The 24,459-nt window shown below is 44.3% G+C and overlaps 1 protein-coding gene across 3 annotated transcripts in view; it reads left to right on the top strand.

The window, feature by feature from the left end:
- KIF16B (kinesin family member 16B) overlaps positions 1-24,459 on the top strand; it is a 1,618,961-nt gene that overhangs the window by 377,351 nt on the left and 1,217,151 nt on the right. For all 3 annotated transcript variants that reach the window (XR_015296683.1, XM_086927730.1, XM_086927729.1), the window contains exons 3-5: positions 2,703-2,816; positions 5,256-5,372; positions 23,326-23,423. Coding sequence is in view for 2 of the 3 variants with exons in the window: in XM_086927730.1 (XP_086783856.1) it covers positions 2,703-2,816; positions 5,256-5,372; positions 23,326-23,423 (329 nt within the window). In the remaining variant the exon portion in view is untranslated. The remainder of the gene's footprint in view (positions 1-2,702; positions 2,817-5,255; positions 5,373-23,325; positions 23,424-24,459) is intronic.

The raw sequence follows: 24,459 nt of genomic DNA, 5'->3' as shown, positions 1-24,459 counted from the left end.
AGGCGAGACCGTTGCATTGTAAATGCTTGTTGTTCCTTTTGTGGCCACGGAAGGGGCGCCCAGGCAGGTTCCTTCAGCAAGCCTGTGCAGAACCAGCACCGGCGCGGACGCGGTTTCCGCAGGGGCGGGTCTGGGAATCAGCGTGGGGGTCAGTCCATCTCCGCCCCCGCTGCTTCTACCTTCAAACCTTCCTAATCGAGCTTTGGGGGGCACCCCACGCCAGTCTGCCCCCACTGGTATGCTATAACATCGGACAAGTGGGTGTTGCATATCATCCGTAAGGGTTACTCCCTTCCCTTTCAGTCCACCCCTCTAGCCATGCCACCTCAGTACCGCCACATGTTGGGGGAACACTTGGCATTTCTCCAGCATGAAGTCACAACTCTCTTGGCCAAAGGGGCCATCGAGTGCGACCCTGGGCCAGAAGTAGGGAGTAGTTGTTATTCCCACTACTTTCTGATCCTCAAGAAGGACAAAGGGGGTCTGCGTCCCATCTTGGACCTCCAGAACGTCAACCGATTCCTCCGGAAGAGTCTGAGAGACGGCTTATTTGGCCGTTCTGTTCTCCAGGATTTTCTGATGTGATCTTAGTTCGCAGACCCACCACCGGGGTTGGTATTGCTGGGGTATCAATTCTAAGGTCAAGAATCTAACACTAACGTGTTTCTTTCAGATGCACAAGTTACTTACCTTCGGTAAGGATATATCTGTAAGAAACATTAGTTAGTGTTGGATTCCTTACCGCCCCACCCATCCTCCCCGTTCTGCGAACTGATTTCTAGGGTTATGGTCATCCCTTTGAGGGCCCTAGTTTTATGCACCAGCGGTCAGTGTCTTGCATGGCTCTGCGTTCCTGGCGCTGAAAGTCGTATGCAGAACTGACATCAGCGCGCATGGGTGGCACCTAAGTAGTCTCTGTGACGTCATCTCAGTGCATATGACGCCAGCGACGGACGGGGATCCGCACGACGCCAACTACTGACGCGCAGAGGTACTACTAGTGAAAACTTTCCGGATCCATTCTGATGCCTGGGAATATTCTAAGGTAAGGAATCTAACACTAACTAATGTTTCTTACAGATATATTGTTACCGAAGGGGAGTAACTTTTTCATTTTGGCGAGTCTAACTTCAGAAAGGATGTTGTGATACTCTTGAGATGTAGGCCCTGATGTTGCAAGAGGCTTCCCACAGCGCAGCACTTTGTTCTAATGTGGTCATTCAAACCCTTTGCACTGCAAAGGATATTTTCATCCTTTCCAGCACGGAAGGACTGGTCGCAGTGAGGCGCAAACCGCCTGCCTCATTAATTCTGATTGGTCTGTTATTGGATTTTAGTCTCATTAATACTAGTGCGGCGTGAATCCGGTCTACACCTCATTTACAACAGTAGCTCATTCTTGGGAAGAAGTCTCAGTGGGATGGCAGACCTACATTCTGTCATTGGGAACAGGAGGACTTTGCTACCATAATGAGGCAGATGTCAGTCACAAGTGGCACACATTTCTGAACGGGATGTCTGGAAGTATGCAGCGGTTCGTGGGACTTCTGTCTGCTTATTCCAATGCCTTAACATACACTGAGTGAGATGTCCGTAATCGACCGCTTACATTTTACTAATCACCTCTATGTGCACTGGGTAGGCTGCCGCAAGTTAATATTTTGCAACCACATAATCAGTTGTGCGTTTCATTGTGAGTTGCACGGGGGATGAATACTCCTTTGCTGCCCCTTTTCCCTCAACAGTCTCGGGGTATTTCTACCAGTGTGCACGTTCTTAATGGCAGTTACAAATCCCTGTACACAGAAGGGCATTGTAAATTCACTTGGCGGGGCTGCAAATGGCTTTGCAACCGTTTGTGAATTTGCTGCACCCTTTTCATCAGACCAGTAGTGTGCTTTATTGGATACTGCTATGGATTGGTGTTACAAGTCATATATGCAGGTAAATTTACGGACAAAAGTTTCCCAAATGTAGACTTGTATGCCTAGTAGTAGCCATACTTGTCCCTACCCCTTCCACAAAAGAGGGGAGGAATGCAAAACTAACAGCCCGATTCATCATCGGCATGTTTTGCGAGTCTGTAATAGCGAATAATAAGGAATCGCTATTACAGACTCGCAAAACGGGATTCATGTAGGAATCGCAAAATAAATTGCGATTCCTACACTTTACTTATTTGCGATTAGCAATTTGCTAATCGCAAATAAGGATGCGATTTCAAGGGTGCTAGGGGTGTCCAAAGGACACCCTGTAGCACCCCTGAAATGTAAATTTAGACTTATGTTGCACACACACATGTCCAAAGGACTTGTGTGTGTGTAACATACAACTTAGAAAAATGCACAAAAGTGCATTTTTTTCAGTTTTCGCTATTTACCACGAAGTCAGAATTTGCGGTAATTAGCGGCAAAAAATTGCGAAATCGCAATTTATTAATGGTTCATTAATAGAATTTAAGGAATCTCAAATTGAGATTCCTTTAATGCGATCGCAATTTGAAAAATCGCAATTTTTTGCGATTTTTCAAATTGCGAGTTCATGACCCATTGATGAATTCCAAATGCCATTTTTGCGGGCGCAAACGGCCAAATTCTGCGATTCGCACCGTTTGCGCCCGCAAAAATGCTTCATGAATCTAGCTGTATGTGATGCGTTTGTCACTAAATTAAAAACCTATTTTACTTTTTTCTCTTCATTAGATGCCAGATGGAGTCTCTGGAGATTTGGGAAGGGAACGTGTGAAGACCTTCACTTACGACTTTTCCTATTTTTCGGCTGAGTGTACAAGTCCTAATTTTGCATCTCAGGAAATGGTAATTATAAAAAATGTTTAAAGAAACTTTATTTGTCAATTTACACCATAGGCGCATGGCTCTATACTCCAGAGTTCCTGCAATGTCACATTACACAGTTAAATGACAGCAATTGACTTTTTTAAAGAAAACAAGGCAACCAGCACATTTGACAATGAGCATGTACCGCCGAAAGATAGGTGAATTCCCTCTTGTCACCATGTATGTGTCTCCAGGTGTCCACCCAATCCAGGCCAGTAACTAGGGAGTGCAATTTCGTGGGGTGCGTGCTACTTGGACCTCCTCCCAACCTACTTCTGTCTCTACCCATATCCATAACATCATTCCAATCTGCACCCACCACAGAGGCCACGTCTGGCATATCTACCCACAGAGAGAGCAGCCGCTCAACTAAGGACCACTGTAAAGGGGGAGGGACATACACACAACCCAACACAAGGGGGTCCTCCCCAATCATGCCCTGAATGAACACGTAGCGCCCATGTGGATCCAACCATTGCTGCGAATGTACATACGGGACCCTGCGGGGAATTAAAACTGCTACCCCCTTAGAACCTTGTGTAAACCCTGGACCAGTCACATTGCACTTTTTGCTTTTTTGCGCACTTTATAAATCTGGGAGATTGCGTTTTTTACTTCCACTCCTGCTCTGGAGGAGCTGCAATGCCAGTGTGCTAAGAGGTTCCGGCGCTGTATCAGTCGTGAAATCATTCTCAGCAGCCCAGTAACAGAGGAAGTGCGAGGTCAAGGGCACATGGTGCTACGAGATGATACTTTGTCAGCTCAGTGCCTTTAGTTACCTTGATAACCACGTCTCCTCGACGCTGAGGACAGAGTTTGCAGGCAGCAGGTAAATGCCGACTGCTGGTGCTCGTTTGATAATTGTTTTCACACTAAGGTACATCAAAAGTGACATCAAAGGAGTTCAAATTGCGTGACGAAGAGGTGTCACAGTGTGAATGGAGAGTTTGTGTCATTCTATGACCTGTGGTATGTAGTATTCAGTTTTCTGTAATTTTTAGGTTGAGTCTGGGCAGCACATGCACTGTTCTGTGAGGCATGCTGTATTCAAGTTTGCACTTCGCGCTCCGCCCATCTTTTCAATTGGCTCCTGTTACTGTCCTCTCTAAATTGTTGCTTTTGATTCATGAATAGGCTTAGTAGTCCCTTCTTGGTACCACTTGTCTGCATTTGTAACCTCCCATGAGGACTGGACTTTTTACTTGTGTTACACAGTCTGTTTTATCTACATTCTGTGAGCACTATTTTCTTTAACGTCTTTATTCTAGCTGCTGTTGCAGGCACGACAGGCTCTCCCTAACCCACCCTGTTTTCCAGACAGAGTGGCACCCAATCATGGACGCTGTGCTTTAACTTTGAGAAATGCTCCCTGCACAGCGCTGCACTTCTGCATGCACTATGCTGCTTAACAAATGCTTTTTTGTTGTTGTAAAACGCCCCATACAGCGCTTTCACTTAAATGGCAGCCACGCACCTTTCTTTAGACGAGCTGTGTCTAAAGGCGTGGCCGCATTTAAAGTGAAAGCTCGGCATGGGGCGCTTTTACTAAAAAAAACATTTGTTTGTCAACTTAACAAACAAATGCTTTTTTTGTATAAGCTCTCCATTCCGTGCTTTCACTTTAATGGTGGCCGTGCACCTCTCTGTAGACGCGGATCATCTAAAGATAGAGGCATGGCCGCCATTAAAATGAAAGCACAGCATGGGGCGCTTTTGCAAACAAGCATTTGCAATGCACTAGGTCTCGTATTTGCGAGAGTTTAAGCTATTGGAATTGCAAATGACAATGCCTTTTATTTATGTTTTAATAACCAACACACAAATAAAAGGCATTGTCATTTACAATGCCAATAGCTCAAACTCTCGCAAATGCAAGACCTACTGCATTGCAAATGCTTGTTTTTTTTATAGAACTTTCTTTTAACAATGACCAACTCTGGGTGGGGCAGTCTGTTATTGCAATGCTAGGTGATAAGTTCTGAGCGTGCGAAGCCTGTGATAGCTTCCCACCACTACCATTGAGAGTTAGGTGCTGAAGGGGTTCACTTTGGCCCAATCTGCAGAACAATAGTAGGACAGACTCTGAGGCATCAAAGACAAACGGCCCAGCCATCACGGCCGAGGCCTATTAGCCCCTAACTGCCTAGCGGTCCACTGAACTGGGTCTGACAGTGAAATTCACCCCAATAAAGATATTGAGAATGGTTTCATCTACATGGCACTTGACTAGAAGTAATTTCCCCTATAATGGTTCTGTACAATTCGTTTTAGAATTTTATTGACGGCTTGTTTTATGGATCGATGAGGCCCCCTAGTGGCCGAAATATTGACAAAGTAATTAGTGAATTTAAGCTGAGAGTGAAATAAGAGTTAAAAGCATCGTGCTTTTCAATCCTGTTTATTTAATATTTTTTTCAGGTTTTCAAAAATCTTGGCACAGATGTTCTGACCTCCGCTTTTGAAGGTTATAATGCCTGTGTCTTTGCTTATGGACAGACTGGATCTGGGAAGTCCTATACCATGATGGGCAATCCGGTACGTATTTTGACATTTGCAGTGCATTTGGGGTAGTTCTGAGCTGATCTTTTCGTTTTGTTGTTGTTGTAAGCATTATGTGCTGATATGGTAGCCTTGTGCCTTTGCTAGTATTTTAATAAATTGTCTTCGGCTTTGCCATTTTGGAAGATAATAAAGAAAATGTTAAATTATCCCTTATGTGATTTTTTTATAGGGGTGGGAGGAATTTGCGTAGTTGCGTTATGCAAATCTCTGCGAAACAGTAAAAAATCTCAGCGAACACGCAAAAATTCCGCGAACACGCGGAATTGCTTGTTCGCAATGCTTTTTCCTGTTCGTAATCGCTGTTTGCATGCTCGGGAGAAATATCTCGCGAACACGCATTTTGAGAACGCGAACAAGCAAAAAATTTCGCGAAGTCATGGAACGCAGAATTTTGGGCTATTTGGCGTTCTCTGGGGAACGCAAAATTGCCCAAATTCCGCGAACGGAACGGAATTTACCGCCCAGGCCTAATTCATATATAGTTAAGGAACCATGCATAAAAGGCGGCTGAATAGAATATACCACTCTGTCCATGTTGCCCAGTAAATGCTGGACCTCTACACCGCTGAGAACAAAGCTAAAATTGAAAAGTGAACCTGTGAGATGTGAGAGATGAGAGAACCCGGAAAGTCAAGCACATGAGCACTGAACATACCTCTGAAGAATCCCCACAAACCCTGAAAACTAAATGATTCTGAGACGTGCTGCAGAACAGCGTCTGGAAAAAACAAAGATTAATCCCTGTCAAAACTCCACTAATGCCACTTCGCAGACTCCCAGAACCATGCTTCCTAAGCACGCTAGCAGGTCCTATGATACAGTTCTTGAGTCCCTAATCCAATACATGCCCACCCACCCACCCCCTTTCAGGCTAATACATCCGCATTGCCTTCAGATCCCATTAGATTACAGAAATCAAATGTTTTAGGGTCTTATTGTAATAGCCCAGATGAAAATGCACAATAGTAAACCAGCCACCCCGGAGCATCATGTGAGTCCAGTGTGTGAGAGAAACATACATGATCTTTACGGGCTCCACATTGCTGACCTATTGATTTGCTCAAAAGGATAATTCTCGTTGCTTCTTTCTTGGAGGTGTGAGAGCCAGGGCTTGAGTGGTGGGAATGGAGACCAAATGATAGTTCAAGGTTGTTATTTACATATAGAGGCACAGAAGTACAGCTAGATTGCAGTAACCATAACAACCATATGTGTACTGGCAATGTGTAAATGAGTGAACGACGCAGTGACACGTGAATATAAAACAACGTGAGGCGGCGCAAGGTGAAAGGTAATCAGTGAAGGTCAAGATAAGATATTTACAAATATATGTGAGAAAGTGGCTCTTTATATACTGGACTAGAATGAAGTACAGTGTGTATAGAGTCCACCAACCCCAGAGGTATAACAGAGGTTAAAGTCAGAACTGACCTACTCTCCAAAGTGGTAGCTTGGTCGAGCAGTAAGGCAGACAGTGTAAAGCATTTGTTGTACAGACTCAGTCAGCAAAAGGTTTCACACACTCAAGGACTGAACTCCAGGCCAATTGTTTTTATATCCACAGATATAGGTGTTTTATTTTTAGAACCAACAGTTATAAAAATATACTTTTCTTGTTATGAGTTCTCTCATGTAACTACTTTGCAAAGGAGCAATAGAGTTTGTGCACACGATTAATACAATATTGACAGTAAGCAACTCAATCCTAAAACACACTATAGCATTCAGCTCAATGGGGTTTCCACATGTAAGGACAGTTGATTACTATATAGATTACTTTAGTAGTCCCAGGACTAGATCTTAGATTCAGTCCTGGGGTCTAAGCTGAAACCAGATTAGCAAAAACGTTTTAGTTACTGTAGTGAATTTTCATGAATATAAAGCTGTTTTAGAAGTTCATACTTGGAAACTTTTCAATAGAAATCTGACAATGTTATTCAATGGGAGAAAATTCCGGTTGCAGGTAAAGTACGATCGCATTACTTTTGTAACCCAGCACTGGTCTCCTAGAGCCAGCCCTGGGGTCTTAACTCAAAACAGGTAGGTAATTGTGTTTCAGTAGTTCGTGTGATTTTTAAAGAATATTTCAAGTTTTCAAAAGTAGACAGAAGAAATTTCATAGAAAAGCAGACAATGGGTTCCTATGGAGAAAATACAGATTACTATTAACCCCACTAGGGATTACTTTTGCGGTTCAGTACTGGGCTGAAAGGTACAGTACTGGCTTCTCCCCTGATCACAGGTGAGTACTTCGGAATTCGGACTTTGGCTGATTTCATGTGAATATTTTCAGATTTCAAAACTTCACACTTAGAAAATTTTCGAGTCAAAATGAGTCAATGTTATCCAATGGCAGGTAAGTAAATTACCGGTTTCCAGGTGAGTACTTGGTTGGTGAAGTTAAGGTTCTGGGCATAGACTGAGGGGTCCCCCAGGGTCAAGTAAGTACAGTTAGTTCACTCCCAGCGGCACAGGGGCGGCCGGGTGCAGAGGTAGGTAGGCCCAATGATATACAATGAGGGAAGGGTGGCCTTCGGTTGGTGGCTGCTGGCTAGCAGGCCATGCAGCTGTGGAAGCTGGGCTCCTGGTCACTTGCTCAGGGCAAGGGGGAAGTAGGATAGGACACAGGGGTCACAGCCAGCGGCACTCGGGCGGCTGGGTGCAGGGTGCTTTTGAGCCGTCGGGCGCTCAATGTTATCCAATGGGAAAGGTCAAAAGGGAACAAAGGCTGCAGGCTCGGGGACGGAGACTCTCCAGGGGCGAACAGGACTTCGAGATCTACGTTGGCATCTTGGAGCACAGGTAGGTACCCCAAAGGGAGGCACAGGGGGCTGTAGGGCGCCGGGTGCAGGGGTGTCTTTGGGTGTCGGAAAAGCTTACCCTCAGCTGTTCGCGGTTGGGGTGGCCCCTGGTTCTAAGTCTGCAGGCGTCGGCTGGTTCGTCGAGGAGGGTCTTTGGGCACTGGACTTCGGGTCCCAGTCGCCGGGGGGACGTCCTCGTGGTCTTGGTTCGGTTGGGCCCTGCCCGGGCTCAGCAGGGTGCAGAGTGGGCTGGTCCGGAGTTTCCTGGTTGGCACCAGGTGGGTTGTTGCAGCAGACTCTCTGCTGATGGGAGTCCCAGTCTTCAAGAGTGTCAAGGCAGGCAGGTCCTCCGGGTGTCCCAAGGATGTTGTCCGCAGGAGTCGCCGGGATTAAGCAGGTGCAGGTTCCAGGATCGACAGGCCGGTAGGGCTGGGGCCAAGTCAGTTTTTGTTGTCCTCCTGTTAGCAACTGCATGGCGGGTCTTCTTCTTCTTGATCTTCTTTCTGCTTTTCGTATCGGGATCTGTGGAAGGAAGGTACAGGGAGCCCCTAAATACTGAATTTAGGGGCATTACAGGTAGGGCAAGGACAGGGACCAATGGGTCCCTGCCCTGGGGTGAGTACACCCCCTAGCCTGCTCCTCTCCTGTGAGAGGGGGCAGGAGCCTAACTGTGATTGGGCAGGGCTCCCCATCTTCAAGATAGCCGGAGCCCGGGGTCGTGCTTCACCTCATCTCCCCCACCTGAGGGGTGGGGTTGGCACAGGCTGGCACACCCCCCTTCCTGACATAGTTTTTCCCGCCAGTCTTCCCGCCAGAGTGGGGGGCAGGACTGGTGGGGTCTGGTTGCTGGGGACAGCAAATTGTCTGGAGAAGCTCACAGAGGCGCCATACCTTTGAAGCTTCCCCCTGCCCATCCTGGGGGAGGATACCTAGCACCTCGCCCAGGATGTGCATTGTTGCAGGCCCCAGAGAGCGGGGGCTCTCCTACCCAGGGGTCCAGCAACATGTCTGTTGTGTGGCAGCCTCTGCAGCCCCTCAGCCAGATGTGGATTGTAAGTTAGGTTTTCAGGGGGCATCTCTAAGATGCCCGCTGGTGCATTTTACATTAAATCTCACACTGGCATCAGTGCAGGTTTAATGTGCTGAGAAGTTTGGTACCAAACTTGTCAGTCTTCAGTGTAGCCATTATGGTACTGTGGAGTTCGTAACGACAACCTCCCAGTACCATTTACTCTTAATGGCATCACTGCACTTACAGTGCCCATGAATGGCCCTGGGTACTGTAGGGGCACAGGGCTCATGCACCTGGGCGTACACCACTGGCATAGGGCACCCAGCTAGAGGGGTGACTGATGTATGCCAGGGCAGGGGGTTTGTGGGCATGGCATACAGGGATATGTGCCATGTCGACTCTTTGTTTAGTTCTGTACCTAGGTACTCACCCTGCCAAAGGCAGTGTGTGGGTACCTAGGTACAGGGCCCCTAAGGGTGGCACAATAAGTGCTGCAGCCCTTAGGGGTCTTCTCTGGTCACCATGCCCTGGGTACCTAGGGTACCATTTACTAGGGGCTGATAGGTGGCCAGGTATGCCAATTGGGTTTTGTTTCAACACAGTTTTTAGGAAAGGAACACAGGCCCTGGGTACCTGGTTGGCAGGAGCCCAGGGCACACTCATTCAAAGCACATCAGCAATCAGAATAAAGTGGGGGCATACCAATGCAAGAAAGATGGCACTTTCTCACAATATACACAAAAATTTGTTATTTGCGAGTGACCAATAGAATGCCGCAAATGGCATTACAGGGTCTACGGCGTTTCAACCTCTATAACTTGAGGTCATCATCAGGACGATGGTTACACGATTGGGATCAGTCCTCTATAGATTTAGGGAAGAAGGGAAGGGAAGGGGAGATCAATAGTATTCAAAACCATAGACCAAGAGAATAGAGCTTCAAGAAGCGGGAAAGGAAATGAAGGGGTACTGCCTGTTGGGTAAGTAGGTTCTACGTCTGCAATCGAAGTGGCAGCGTCTTAAGAGATAATCAATTCCAAGCATTAATCTAAGAAGTAAAGAGAGCATATGCTTGGTCACAGGCTCAGGAGATGTGTGCTTTGGCGGGTGGGGGGGTTTGGGAGGGTGGAGGAGGGGTGCGAACAGGTGGGTGGAGAAAGAGGGCTGGAGCAGTGATGGCAACAGGAGAATTGCAGAAGCCCAGTGCACATACCGGAGGCAGGCAGTATAACGTCTATGAATGACGAAGGGCTGGGCAAGGAGTTGCGCTTTATAATGAAAGGGGAGACATGTGAGGGGACCGGCATAACTGTGGTAGCTAGGAGTAAAGCATGTGTATTGGAGTCAAACCGGCGTCCTTACCATTCTTGTGCAAGAATTTCACAGCAATCAAGATTCCTCAGGGCGGGGGTTGGACAAGGAGTCCCATACCATGGAGCGGGAGCTGGGCAAGGAGTCACGCTCTATAATGTAAGGCGAGACACACGTAAGGGGACCAACATTAATTGGTAGCATAAAATAAAGCAAGTGTTTGGGAGTGAAAAGACCGGCGTGCTTACCGTGCTCTTGCAGAATTTGCAATGCAATCAAGTTTCCACGGGGCGGGAACACCGGGGCAATCCTGGCCAAAAAACTCCTGGAGGCAGCAATCAATGCCGGGTGAATTTTAACTGCCTAAGCGAAACAGATGGCCTGGTTCGAGTCGGGCAGTCACTCTAACGAAGGAAGCGTCTCGTGCCCACAGGCAGTGGTTTCCAATTAAGGAACTCGCACGTGATTGATAGACCAACAACTATACGGGAAACGGGTCCAGTGCCCCAGGGGGATAGGCGCGTAATCGGAAAAACACGTGCGTCTCCGGTGGGGCCAAGGCCACCCAGAAAGGAATAGGGGGAGGGAATAGGGGCAGAGGGGGGGTTGGGGGGATGGGGGGCTGAGAAACACCGAAAAAGGTGACATAAATTGCAACTTTTAGTATTTGCAAAATTATCAAAACATGATTAATCCATAAAGACATACAATACATAGTGAAGCATGTCAGTGACAACAAAAATTAAAGCTAAACATCATGACAGTTACTTAGCAAAGATATAGGTATTAACAATTTGCATATTTAGGTGGAAGAAACCACATGTTAATGAGGACACACGTCATGCTAAAAGTCAGAGTTATGAATAACTAAATGGTTAAAAATTATTCGGTGGTTTCCAGAGACTGAAAAAATTAGAGGTCTATGTTCTAACATTTCAAAAAGGACCCTATATACAAAATATATACACATGTCATCAGGCACAGGTAAGATGTACAACTAAATACAGGAAGAAGGCAAGGGTTCTATTCACGGAGAATGGAGCTGTATGGACTATGCTACAGCGATCACCGTATTCCACTCATCAAGCGAATTTAACCCATTGGCTACAGAATTACCTTGTGTGATCCATCTGCATTCACACTTGTTCAGCAGAAATTGGAGATTGCCACCCCGTATGGGTAGGAGTGGGCGATCTATTACCTGCCATGTCATGTCTGTTTCTGAGTGGTTATTCTCTTTGTAGTGAGTTACCAGTGGTGCAGTGGTGATATTTGACCTGATTCGGCTCTTGTTCTGAGAGATGCGATCTTTCACCATTTGAGTAGTTTGGCCTATATAAAATAAATTACACGGGCAACGGATTGTGTAGATGTCATTTTTGGAACAGCAGTTAGAGAATTGTTTAAACTGTTAGGTGTGTTCAGTGGTTACAAACCACTTGGTGTTGTTCGTAAGGTCGCAAACGTTGCAGTTCTGACATTTGAAGTGGCCCAAGGTGGGTGGGAGCCCCCAAGCCGTAGTTAGGGATTGATCATCCTTTTGTTTTTGTGGCCATGTTATCACATGAACAAGTTTGTCTGAAAGGTTGTTTCCTCTTTTATATGATAGTTAAGGGGGATCAGAAAAATGGGCGAAAGTACGTAAGACTGTCCAGGTCTTCTTAATTATTTTGCCGACCTTGTTGCTACACGGGCTATAAGTTGAGACAAAGGGGATACGTGTATTTTGTCGTTTATTGGGCGGTGACAGAATTATATCCCTGTGGGTGTACCATGCGCGTTTGAGTGCTCTTTTAACTAGGTGTTTAGGATAGCCTCTACTTGCCAATTTCTCTGAAAGCACCATCTTCTATGTGTAAAGTCAGGTCGAGAAAAGGAAGGTCATTTTTCCTGATGTCAGAGGTAAATGTAAGATGTGTTTGGTTACTGTTAGGAGACAAAGGACAAAAGGTCTTCTTGTTGCCCTTGTAACAGGAGGAGAATGTAGTCTATATATAGACGCCATAACAAAATCTTGTTTAGAAAAAACGATTTTGATTTGATAGGATGAAGGTAGATTCTAAGTGATGGACATACAGGACTGCAAAATTCGGGGCGAAACAAGCGCCCATCGAAACTCCTTTAACCTAGAGGTAGTATGTTTCTTTATATAGAAAGTAATTGTTTGTCAGTGCAATGTCCAGCAGTTGGGTTATGAATTCAGTCGGGATTTGCATGGGTCTTGGTCGTGTATTTAATAGATGTTCAATTACCTCACGTCCTTCTGTCTGGGGAATATTGGTATACAGCGATTCGATATCTAAACCAGCCATGAGGTCGGTGTCGATGTCAAAGGGAAAATCCTCTACAATGTTAATCAAATGAATGGGTGCTATCTTTAACAAAGGTATTCGACAATGGAACAAAGTCCTTCAGTATAGCATCAATGTATTTCCCAAGAGGCTCCAAAACAGAGCCACAGCCAGAGACTATAGGCCAGCCAGGGGGTGCGGATGGGTTCTTGTGTATTTTGGGTAGGGTATAGAGTACGGGTGTCCTTGGGTGTTGATTGTTAAGGAAGGCATGTACCTTTTTACTGATGATTCTATTGTGGAGGGCCTGAGAAGTGACGGTGGATATTTTCTGTTGAATAGTTATCAGTGGGTCAGAGGTCAGTTTACGGTAGTGCGTGGTATTATCGAGCTGGCAAAGGATCTCTCCATTTGTCTTGGTCCATTATAACTATTCCCCCGCCCTTATCGGCGGGTTTTATGACTTTGTTCTTGTTGTTACTTAAATTGTCTAAATTATAGAGCGCAACTCCTTGCCCAGCCCTTCGTCATTCATAGACGTTATACTGCCTGCCTCCGGTAAGTCCACTGGGCTTCTGCAATTCTCCTGTTTCCATCACTGCTCCAGCCCTCTTTCTCCACCCACCCGTCTGCCCCCCCCCCCCTCCACCCTCCCACCCCCCGCCAAAGTACACATCTCGTGAGCCTGTGACCAAGCATATGCTCTCTTTACTTCTTAGATTAATGCTTGGAATTGATTATCTCCTAAGACGCTGCCACTTCGATTGCAGACGTAGAACCTACTTACCTGACAGGTAGTACCCTTTCCTTTCCCGCTTCTTGAGGCTCTATTCTCTTGGTCTATGGTTTTGAATACTATTGATCTCTCCTTCCCTTCTTCCCTAAATCTATAGAGCACTGATCCCAATCGTGTAACCATCGTCCTGATGATGACCTCAAGCTATAGAGGTTGAAGCGCCGTTGACCCTGTAACGCCATTTGCGGCATTCTGTTGGTCACTTGCAAATAACAAATCTTTGTGTATATTGTGAGAAAGTGCCATCTTTCTTGCATTGCTATGCCCCCACTTTTTTCTGACTGCTAATGTGCTTTGACTGAGTGTGCCCTGGGCTCCTGTCAACCAGGTACCCAGGGCCTGTGTTCCTTCCCTAAAAACTGTGTTGAAACAAAACCCAATTGGCATCTCTGGCCACCTATAAGCCCCTAGTAACTTGCAAATAACGAATTTTTGTGTATATTTGTAAATATCTTATCTTGACTTTCACTGATTACCTTTCACCTTGCTCCTCCTCGCGTTGTTTTATAATCACGTGTCTCTGCGCTGTTCACTCACTTACACATTGCCAGTACACATCTGGTTGTTAAGGTTACTGCAATCTAGTAGTACTTCTGTGCCTCTATATGTAAACAACCACATTGAACTATCATTTGGTCTCCCATGTTGTTTTCTCCTGTGCTATGTGATCTACGATTTACCCTCGTCCTAAATTGTCTATCTACATGATATTCATGTTGAGACACTGTATTGTTGTTGCAATTACTACGCGGTCTCAACTGGGTTAACGGGTTTACTCCTGCTCTGTGTTTATTCTAACTGTCGAATAAAGCTTGTTTGACTGACTGATGTATTAAATTTTTCTTTACCTAGAATGTCTTCATTTGATTTGGAAAACCAGTACACAGCATTTTGCCTGACCTCAATGGTTAGAAATGTCGATGGTGTGAGATGGACTCTTTATACAATGTGTGAATAATATCAAAATTCTTTTTGAAACTGTTTTTAAAAATATCAGTAGTGAAATATTTTTCTGCTATTGACATAGTTGCTGCACTTGATAGTAGATCATACAGAAGTTGTGTCCCTAAAAGTGAAAATCTTTTTCAAAGGTGAACGTTACTACATGGAGAACATTAATGCTGTCCTTGTTACATGCGGAGCAAACTTTTTACTGTGATTCTTAATGAGGAACATGAAGAGGAACTTTCTACAAAGCATAGTTCAGCATCTTTTTAACCTTCTGGCTGTTAAGCTTCCCCCGCCAAATACACCACATCCTCTGAGCTAAATCTTTTTTGGGATGTTTGGGGTAGCTCATGCTTAAATGTTCATTACTGTTTTTCCACAAAAACTATCTATGCCAAATGTGCATCCTTTTATCCAACAGCCTGTGGATTCTAAAGGTACTCCGGATTTAGAGATTCCCCTGGAGAGAATCAAGAAAATAGACAAAATATCGATACATTTCTTGCTTTTTTTGGGGGGGGGAGGGGGAGGCGCTGTGGTGTAAAGTTCTATACAGGAAGCATATGTTTATTTTCTTTTAAAACGAACATCATTGAACTTTTTGCTGTGATTGGATCACCATTTTAATAGCTTTGTGTAACAAACGGAGCAGTTTGCATTTTTGTAAGAGGTAGTCCATTTTTCCCTTTTTTTGTGGTTTGGACCTTGCAGTTTGTGGTAGATCCAAGGTGTGAAACCCATGTATGATCCCGGAAAGGAAATCCTATGGAAACCTATGAATTTCTGAAATGAAAACAAGGTGGAACAGAGGTTATTTGTGCACCTCTGATTTGGGTTTACCCTGGTCTGGCTTTAAGAATATTTGGAACTTGGAGCAGCCAGAGATCGTTGGTTCTTAAAGACCTTAATTGATGATAGGGTTTAGGTCTTTTTTTAATTAGAGAGTCCCCGTGCAAGGCTTAAACTCTGAAAGCCAGAATGAGAACTTTGAATTGGATTGGATTGGTTTGACACCTAGACAACCAGTGTAAACAGGAGGTAAAATTGATTGCCGATGTGAACTTTTCAAGATCAGTCTTTCTGCTGCATTCTGCACAATCTGAAACCTCTGAATCAAATAGGCTGGAAGGCCAAGGTATAAGTTACAATAGTTTTTCGCATATATTGAGGACCCAAATGCAGCATTTTTTTAAGCAATTTAAGTTTTGCAGAACGCATAGCATAGATAAACTGAATTTGGGTTAGAAAGGCGAGTTAGAATTAGATTTTTTCCCCAAGTATTTAGCACTGGAAGCAAGTGGCCAAGGAGGGCAGAGTTCATCTCTCCGCCATTTGCTTGGATCAGGCAAGCACTTGGAAGCAAAAAAAGATAATTTTGGGATTACTTTAGGCTGAGAGGGCCTCACCTTTATGTTCCTTGAAAGACAAAAGATGTTGGGTGTCATCTGCATAAGATATTACTTGTATGGTCTAAGATTCAATAAACTTGGCTGATGGTTCCAAGTATAAATTAAATAGGGTAGGTCTTAAGGCTGAGCCCTGCGGAACTCCATAACCAAGCAGTTTTGAAGCAGATGTAAACAAATGAAGGTACACCTCCTGAGATCTGTCCCCAAGGAATGATTTTAGCCAAGCATGGGCATTAACTTGAATACCAGCCATTCCTGCCATTTTCAGAAAGACTGTATGGGAAGGAGTATTGAAGTTAGCTGATAAAGCAAGCAAGACCACCATAGAAGAACAACGCTGATTGAGATTTCCTCAGATAAATTCTGTAACTTCCAATAAGGCATATTCAGTACTAGAGCAAGTTCTGAAGCCACATTTGGGACCGTAGCAAATTATTAGATTCTAAGGAGTGAGTGAACTTCCTGTTAACCAATTTCTCCAAAATTTTAGAAGCAGCAGGTAAGGGTGATTTCGGTCTGATATTGCTTAATATATGTTTGATCAATCTTAGGTTTCTTTAATAAAGGTAGCAGGAGAGTCTGTTTCCAGCAAGAGCGAAAAGAGCGGATTCCATGGAATTATTCTGAAATTCTATTGAGCATTGGATTAATAATGGATGAGGCAATATTTAAAATGAATGCAGATGAGGATCACCAGGAGATCTAGATTTGAATTTAGCAAGTTCCTTTTTTTTTTTTTTCTTGTCCTCATAAATGCCACCAGAAAATATCAACTCTAGATGGGCTTTCTCCGGGCCACTAGCACAAACCAACATGTTCCGCCCTGGAGTCTGTGGATATCCTGCAGAGGTCACCCAGAGGTAGGTCGTCTCCTGATCCAACTGCCATTATCGATGTATCTTGCCTCTTTGGGAGGGCAGGACCACTAAACCTCTAGCATAATCATTGGACTCATTGTGTGTTATCTCTCAGACCATGCTTTTATTGGAGACCAGATCTTAATGGCACTTTCCCCGCCACACAACATGTCTAAGCGGGTAACAGCCATGATGTTCCTTAGGCAGTCTGCGAATCGGGGAAGGTTACGGACTTCCACTCCCTGCAAATCTCCCTCCTTGCAATAACAATAACATAAAAGATAAACTGTGAGGTACTGTTTCTTATGTCATAGTCCTGGGGAAGGCCGAGAAGAATCAGTCTGGGACTGCAGTTGATCGAAGCTTTCACCACCTCCTCTAAGAACCCCCACACCTGTCTCCAGTAATTTCTGGGCAGTCGACAAACATATGCCTGTCGTCCGCGGCAGGGAGCCTGCATCTTGGACAATAGTATTCTTCTGCTGAGATCTTGGATAATTTCGCTGGAGTCCAGTACACCCTATATGCCGTAAACAGGTGATTCCTTCTAAGGTTGGATGGTTTTATGATTTTTTGTGAGAGTGTAAATGCATCTGTTCAAACTTTCAACATTTCTACGGGGTTCTGAATTAAGAAATTATCCCAAAGCCTGGCAATTTCAGCTTCCAAATTATCTTTTGCTCCCACTAATGTATTATACCTAAGTGCGATCTCTCCCTTCCATCCTCTCCTACTAATTATTTCCAGGATTAGGGTCTCCTCATCTTTTGCCCAGCACTGTCGCCCCCACCAGGAAGACAACTGATTTAAATCTTGTAATGGAGCCTTCTGTTAGATTCGATAAGGATTCCCAGTCTAGAAGTACCGAGTTATTACACAGGTCCCCCCATTTCTTAAAGCCTGCTGCTCTCAGTGGGAGAGCCAGCCGATCTAATAGACAATCAGGGGTACCCGGAGAGTCCCATATTGGGGCCTGAGAATGATAGTAGGGGATCTCCAAAATTTTACGTATTGATTGCCAAGTATTAAGTGCTGCCTGTAAAAGCTTTAGACAGACCTTTTTAAAAAACTTCTGGTCCCCAAATTTATATTAGAAAAAATCTAAGCCTTGTGGCAGGTCCGATAACATAGCCTGAAAGAGGCGACCATGCGATGAGGAGTCCAACTTATTTGCCAAAAGTCTAAAGTTCTTAAACTGAAAAGCATAGCAATAAAAAAGTAAATCAGGGAGAGCCAGCCCGCCTAGTTTCAATCCCCTTCTCAATTTCCTCCAGGCAATCCTGGGGGACTAAGTGACCCAAATGAAAGAACCGATCCTCCCTTGAAGGTTAGAAATATCCTTTTTATTAAAATTTAGAGGAATTGAGTTAAATAAAAAGGTGATTTTGGGCAGGATTATCATTTTGACTAGGTTCACTCTACCATAGATGTTAAGAGGTAGAGTGTTGCATTTAGTCAACATCTTCCTTACCTCCTTTACTACCGTTTGCCAACTAGTTTTTGAAACCTCCTCCAGTTTATGGGCGAGGAATATTCCCAGGTATCTGATTTTTAGTTTAGCTTCTGGTATCGGGCCAGGTTGTTCCAACTCATTATATCAGTTTTATCTTTATTGATTCTGTACCCCAACACTTTACCGAAATCTTCAGCCAGTTCAAATAACCTGGGAATGGCCTCAACAGGATTGGTTTTGTAAAGAAGAAGGTCGTCCGCGTATAATGCAGTATTCAGCACCAAATCCCCCATTTTAAATGGTGTAATTACTGGGTCTGATCTCAGGGAGCAGTCAAAGGGCTCGATATAAATATCAAAGAGGAGGGGAGACAGAGGGCAACCCTGCCTCGTTCCCCTTGAAATATTCAACCATTTAGTCAGACTACCGTTAACCAGTACTTTGGCCCGGGGACTCCTATATAATGTCTCAATCCCTTTAATGAATGTAGCTGGGAACCCAAACTTAGCCATAGTTTTCCATAAAAATCGCCAATTAACCTGGTTGAATGGCTTTGCTGCATCAATCGCAACAATGGCAAGCGGCAGTCTATCGCTGTATCTATTGCACCATCAACTTGAAACGTAAGTTCGTTAAGTTGACGGCCTGGTATGAATCCCCTCTGGTCTGGATGAATTATGGACTTGATTACTTTCGCCAATCTAGATGTTAGTATGCCGGAATAAATTTTGAAATCTGAATTAAGAAGGGAAATAGGCCTGTACGACTCGATTTTTTTAGGATCTTTATTCGGTTTTGCTATCAAGGTAATGGTGGCTTCCGACCAAGAAGCTGGAATATGCTCTCCCTGGACGAATATTTTGTTAAAGAGTGCCAGTAGTGGGGCTAGGATTTCTTCCAGATTGTCCTTGTACACCTCCGTCGGAAGTCCATCCGGACCGAGGGCCTTGTTTCTGGACATCTTTTTCAACTGGGCCCGTATCTCCCCTTCCGTAATCTCGGTGACTAAAGAAACTTTATGAGACTCGCTCAATTGGGGCAAATCCCTCAGAACCCACCACTGCTCCAGCTCTTCCAGCCCATGTCTGCTATCCTCTTGATATAATTCCTCCATAAAATCTCAGGCCTCTCTCCTGATCTCAACATCTTCTTTTAGGAGCATCCCCGAGTCTCGCTGGATTAATGAGCTAATATTGTCCCTGCTCCTCTCAGCCCTAGCCTTTCAAGCCAGGAGGGAACCACACTTCTCTCCATATTCAAAATTCTGAATCTTACTAACTTCCCATCTGTCCTTAATTATCTTATCGGCTCATGCTTTGAAACCTATCTGCAGCTCTAGAAGTTCTTTTTCAAGTACCGGAATCCTTCCTCTATCCTCCAAAACCGCTAACTGTAGATGTTGTTCCTTTTTTTTATCAGATCAAGATCAAAAATGTCTTTTTCTTTCCTGAGTTTTCTTTTCAGCACCATATGTGAGCCAAGGATACCTCTTAAATAAGATTTAAGTGTTTCCCAAACTATTTGTTCTGAGGCTGTGCCACTATTAAATAGGAAAAACTCCGACACACTCTCCTTGATTTTGATTTTTTTATTTCTTCATCTAAAAGAATTGTTCTGTCTAAGGTCCACCTAAACTCTAGAGGGCTAATCTTAAAGTTGATTTTCAGCTCAACTGCAGAGTGGTCTGACAGACCTGCTGGAATGTATGAGATTGAAGCAATATCATGGAGGAGTACTTGGTCTAAAAGAAAAAGGTCAATTCTGGAGTATTGTCTATACTTTTTACTATAGAAGGAATATTCTCTAAGGGTACCGTGCTTAACTCTCCAGGAGTCATGTAAAGTAAAATCCTTCATAATATTCTTCAAAGCTAGAAGGGATTTGTTTGGGGAATTATATTTAGTTTTAGAGGTACGGTCCAGCTTGGTGTCTAATATAAGGTTGAAATCGCCCCTAGTATGACTAGAACTGTGTGCTGTATCATATACTCCTCTAACTTTCGAAGAAAGCTAGGGTTGTCTTCGTTTGGACCATAGTAGACGGCACACAAAAAGGTGGAACTACCAATAGAGAGGACTGCCGCCAACCATCGCCCGGACTGATCAGTACCCCAATTCTGGACCCTAATCCCCTTATTAGCACAAACAATTATTGCTACTCCCCTAGTAGAACCCTTTTGCTTGGAACAAAGAACTTCCTGTACCCAGCTAAGTTTTGCAAACACTTGACAAATTTGAGGAGGAACATGGCTGCGGGGCTCCTCGCTCTGAGGCACTACAGACAGATGAATTTCCCTATCGGGCCGACCTTTTTTTTGAAGATATGCGGTGAGGAGTGGAGGGCAATATTCTGGGAGTTGTTTTCAGGGCTTTTCTAAGTTTTCCTCCGTCTTTGTGCTTTCCTCGGAGGTTGCTGGCGAGCGCTCTCGGGCGTTATGACCCAGCGGGAATGCGTGAGCGGCGGTACGCTGGGAAGCGGAAGGCGGGGGAATTGGATCGAGCTGGCGTCTGCTGGAAGACCGAGGAGGTTGCTGAAGGAAACCCGGGAACCCTGTCCTGGACTGAAGGGAGCCGAAATAAAGAAAAACCTCGAGATCAAAGTAGAGGCGATCTTTGGCACCACTCCTGGGGGGCACTTCTCTCCCGCTTTAGAGGTCCGGTGTGCTGGGGGCATCTTTCTACCCTGAGTTCCTTGGGAGAGCAGTACAGCGGTAAGGAGGTTCTTAGAGGGGAGGTCTGCATGGAGGCAGATACACTGACAGTAGCTGTAGCTGTTTTAGCCGTTCCATCAGTAGCTACTCCCGTACTTCACCAAGTTGGCTCCAGCAATATCAAAGGTAGTGGTATAGAGGTAGGGCAACCACTACAGACAAGACAGAGCGTTCCTACTGCTGGCTTCAAACAATCTGTACAACCTGTACCTGAAGAGAGAGGGGGGGAGACTAGGAACAGGTATCAGCTCAGGTCGAAGCAAGATCTGAGGAGGCAGGGGGTCTGGGACATAGTAGAGACAGGAGAGAGGGGGGTCCTACGCCCTTATCCCCATATAAACCGAAAAAGAAGGGAGGGACAAGGAAAGGTGGAACAGTCAAGGCGATCAAGCAGCTCCAGGCACAAAAGAGCACTCCTTTGCTTAAAAGTTATTTCCAAATAATGGAGCAGATGGCAAATTCTAAGGTAAAGCCAGGGGTGAAGCCTCGAGTAAAATCAGTAGGCGCAGACGCAGAGGCAGGAGTGGAAGAGGTAGAAGGGGTAGGAGAGGCTGGAGCAGTAGGTGCTGGGACCATATTTCAATCAGATAAAGAGGCTGCTCCCCCTATCTTGCCCCTGAATAATAGGTATGCTGCACTTGAGTCGGTCCTTAACGAGGAGGGTTTAGAGGTTATGGCCCTGATGATAGCAGCATGCTTAGCTTTCAGGTGTCCTCCTCTTCTTCACTAGTAGCACAGGGGACTTCTGCTGCTCTAGCTTCTACAAGTTCAGCTCCTGTTTTTGCGACTGCCTTGGCCCCATTGAGTTCTGTGGCCCACCCCATCCCTCAGACTCCCCAAGTAACTTTAACTGAACCTCCGCTTCAATCCCTTCCCCCTAGTAATCTCTTTACTCAGAACTCTGCCACACCTATTAATCAGGTGTCGGCTGAGGTTGAGGGCAAGAGGGATAGACTTGGCTTCCTATTCCAAACACTGAGGGAGGATTTACTGGAAAAGTTTGTCATTTCGGAAAGCAACCAAAAGGGGCTGCACAACAGATTTGACGCACTTGAGGCTAGGCTGGAGGGAATAGCGGCTCGAACTAGTTCGTTGGAGAGTAAAGTTACCTTGCTCTCAGAAACAACCACAGGGAACTCTAAGGATATTGATGCTCTCAAGGCACAAAATCGAACACTTATGATGGACATGGAGAGACTGGAAACACAAAGTCGGCGGAATAACCTAAGAATCCTTAAAATACAAGAAGGAGAGGAAGGTCTACTTTCAAACCTACAGTGTTAAGGAACTTATTCTTAGCAGATGTCTTGCACGTCCTTCTCTCCATTATCGTGCTAACCCCTATCAAATTAGATCTGATATAGGGGGGAAGGCAGCTCAAAGACAGTGGGAGTTGGGCTCTAGAATGCCAGAACTTCGTTCTCTGGGAGCACAAGTTCAAATGAAATTCCCCGCCCTACTTAAGATTATGTGGAACAACAAGGTGTTTAGCAGTAACCACCCGGAGGAGGTGGACGAGTTGCTATTAAAAATGAGGGAATAGCTAGTCTTAGGAAAAAATCAGTTTTAAGTAACTAACAAATAAGTAGAATATAGGGGTAAAAAAAAAAAAGGAAGGATAACCGAACAGTACATTGTACCTCCATGAAACTGAGGTAGTTAAATATAAATGCACATTGGTGCACACACTCACACACATATAGTTAGCAGACTAGATCTAAGAATGTATAGACCTTTTTACCACAGGTGTTGAAAAAAATATATATATATATAAAAATATTAGGTCAATTAGTAGGGAAAAGAAAAAATGTTCACGTAGGGTGGTGTCTCGGGAGAGCGGAGCCCCCTAAGGGGTGCTCACGCCTGACATGTTGGGAGGTTTCCTCGGGGGAGGAGGGGTGAGAAAAATATAAAAATGTCCTCATATGCCATAAGTTCTTATGCTGTTAGTTTAGAAAGTGAATGTTGGCCACTGTTGGCTACTGGTGTAGTTGTATTAGACAATGGTTTCTGGTATGGCAACCAGTAGTAATTTCCTCTCCTGGAATCTGAATGGTATAGGGAGCCGGAAGAAGCAATTAAGGGTGTGCGAATTCTTAAAAAATATTGAGGCCCATGTATACCTTTTACAAGAAACCCATTTAGAGGCGGAAGTGTGCTGTCAAGTGTTTGCAAAATTTAACAAGTTCTTTGGCTGATTCATCAATTAATATGATGTAAAAATTAAATAGATATGTTTTATGCTTGACTTTTTAGCTCTTATTCAGAGTAATGTTTTCTTTAACAAATCTATTTTATATGATTGTCAATGTAAGTAATTGCTTTTGTTCCATGATAGGGTGATTCTGGCTTGATCCCTCGAATTTGTGAAGGATTATTCAGCAGAATAGCTGAAACAACCAGATGGGGTGATGCTTCTTTCCGAACAGAAGTGAGGTACAATTGCACTTATTTAGACAAAAGTGGTCAATCAAATGTGAATGTCTTGTTTTTCCTTAGTGGTAGTAGTTTAATGCATTTTTGTAAAAGTTTCAAAGACCTAAATTGAACAAATAACATAAATATGTTTACAACAAAATGGTTTTGAGTTCCTATACCCTGTGATGAAGAATTTCATAAGATAGCAAAGTAATGAGAGCCATCTGATACCTCCTTTTAGTAAAAATACACGCAGGCTGAAAAAAGTTTGCTCTCCTATGCAGATATACTGCTTTTCAATATGTCTAATTATTTTTATCGTTTATACTCCTTTTATTTTTACATTTTAAACATTGTGAACACATTTCTTATTTCAGGAAAAGTGTTTTAGCGGTTGCAAACCCAAAGATTCTGTTAATCTGCGAGTCTGCGCCTGCTAAAACACTTTTTGAAATTTACTAAACCCAGTTAATGATTCAGATTTTCTTTTTCCTAATCATTAAATGGGTAATGGGTTACGGAAACTGTAAGGATTTAATATTTAGAAGGGGTGTGTTGATGACGTCCCTTCCAAATTCTGATTCCTTAAGGTATGTATTATTGTTTTGTAACCGAAATTCAGTCGCAAAACATTCATATTTGACCACTAACTCAAAGTAGATGATAACATATTCACAATTTCCCCTTTATGGATGTGAAATAAAGCATTTCTTAGGAGCAGGCAGTGGTATCTGGGATCCCTGCTTGCTCCTAAAAATGTTTGTAAAAGTGTTTGTTTTCTTTGAGAAAGATGGGCTGCATTAAAAAGAATATATATATATATATATATATATATCAGCTACCAAAACACCAGCCTGCCGTACTCCGGAGCGGGTGCTCACGTAATGGGGTGTACCCGTCAAATATATACTGCTCCCAACATCCACAGGACCTTATCCTGAAAGAACGCAGCACTCACGGGAATGGCCTTCAGTCCGTTTTTATTAGAAAACCCTTGTTTCGGCATCGGCCTTCGTCAATTGTTACACAGAAGGCGCGGCGGCCATTAGTATTT

Source organism: Lissotriton vulgaris, chromosome 6 (assembly GCF_964263255.1).
Source record: "Lissotriton vulgaris chromosome 6, aLisVul1.2, whole genome shotgun sequence".
NCBI classification, from domain to species: Eukaryota; Metazoa; Chordata; class Amphibia; order Caudata; family Salamandridae; genus Lissotriton; species Lissotriton vulgaris.
The sequence above is the reverse complement of the archived record's forward strand: the minus strand, read 5'-3'. Positions and strand labels throughout refer to the sequence as shown.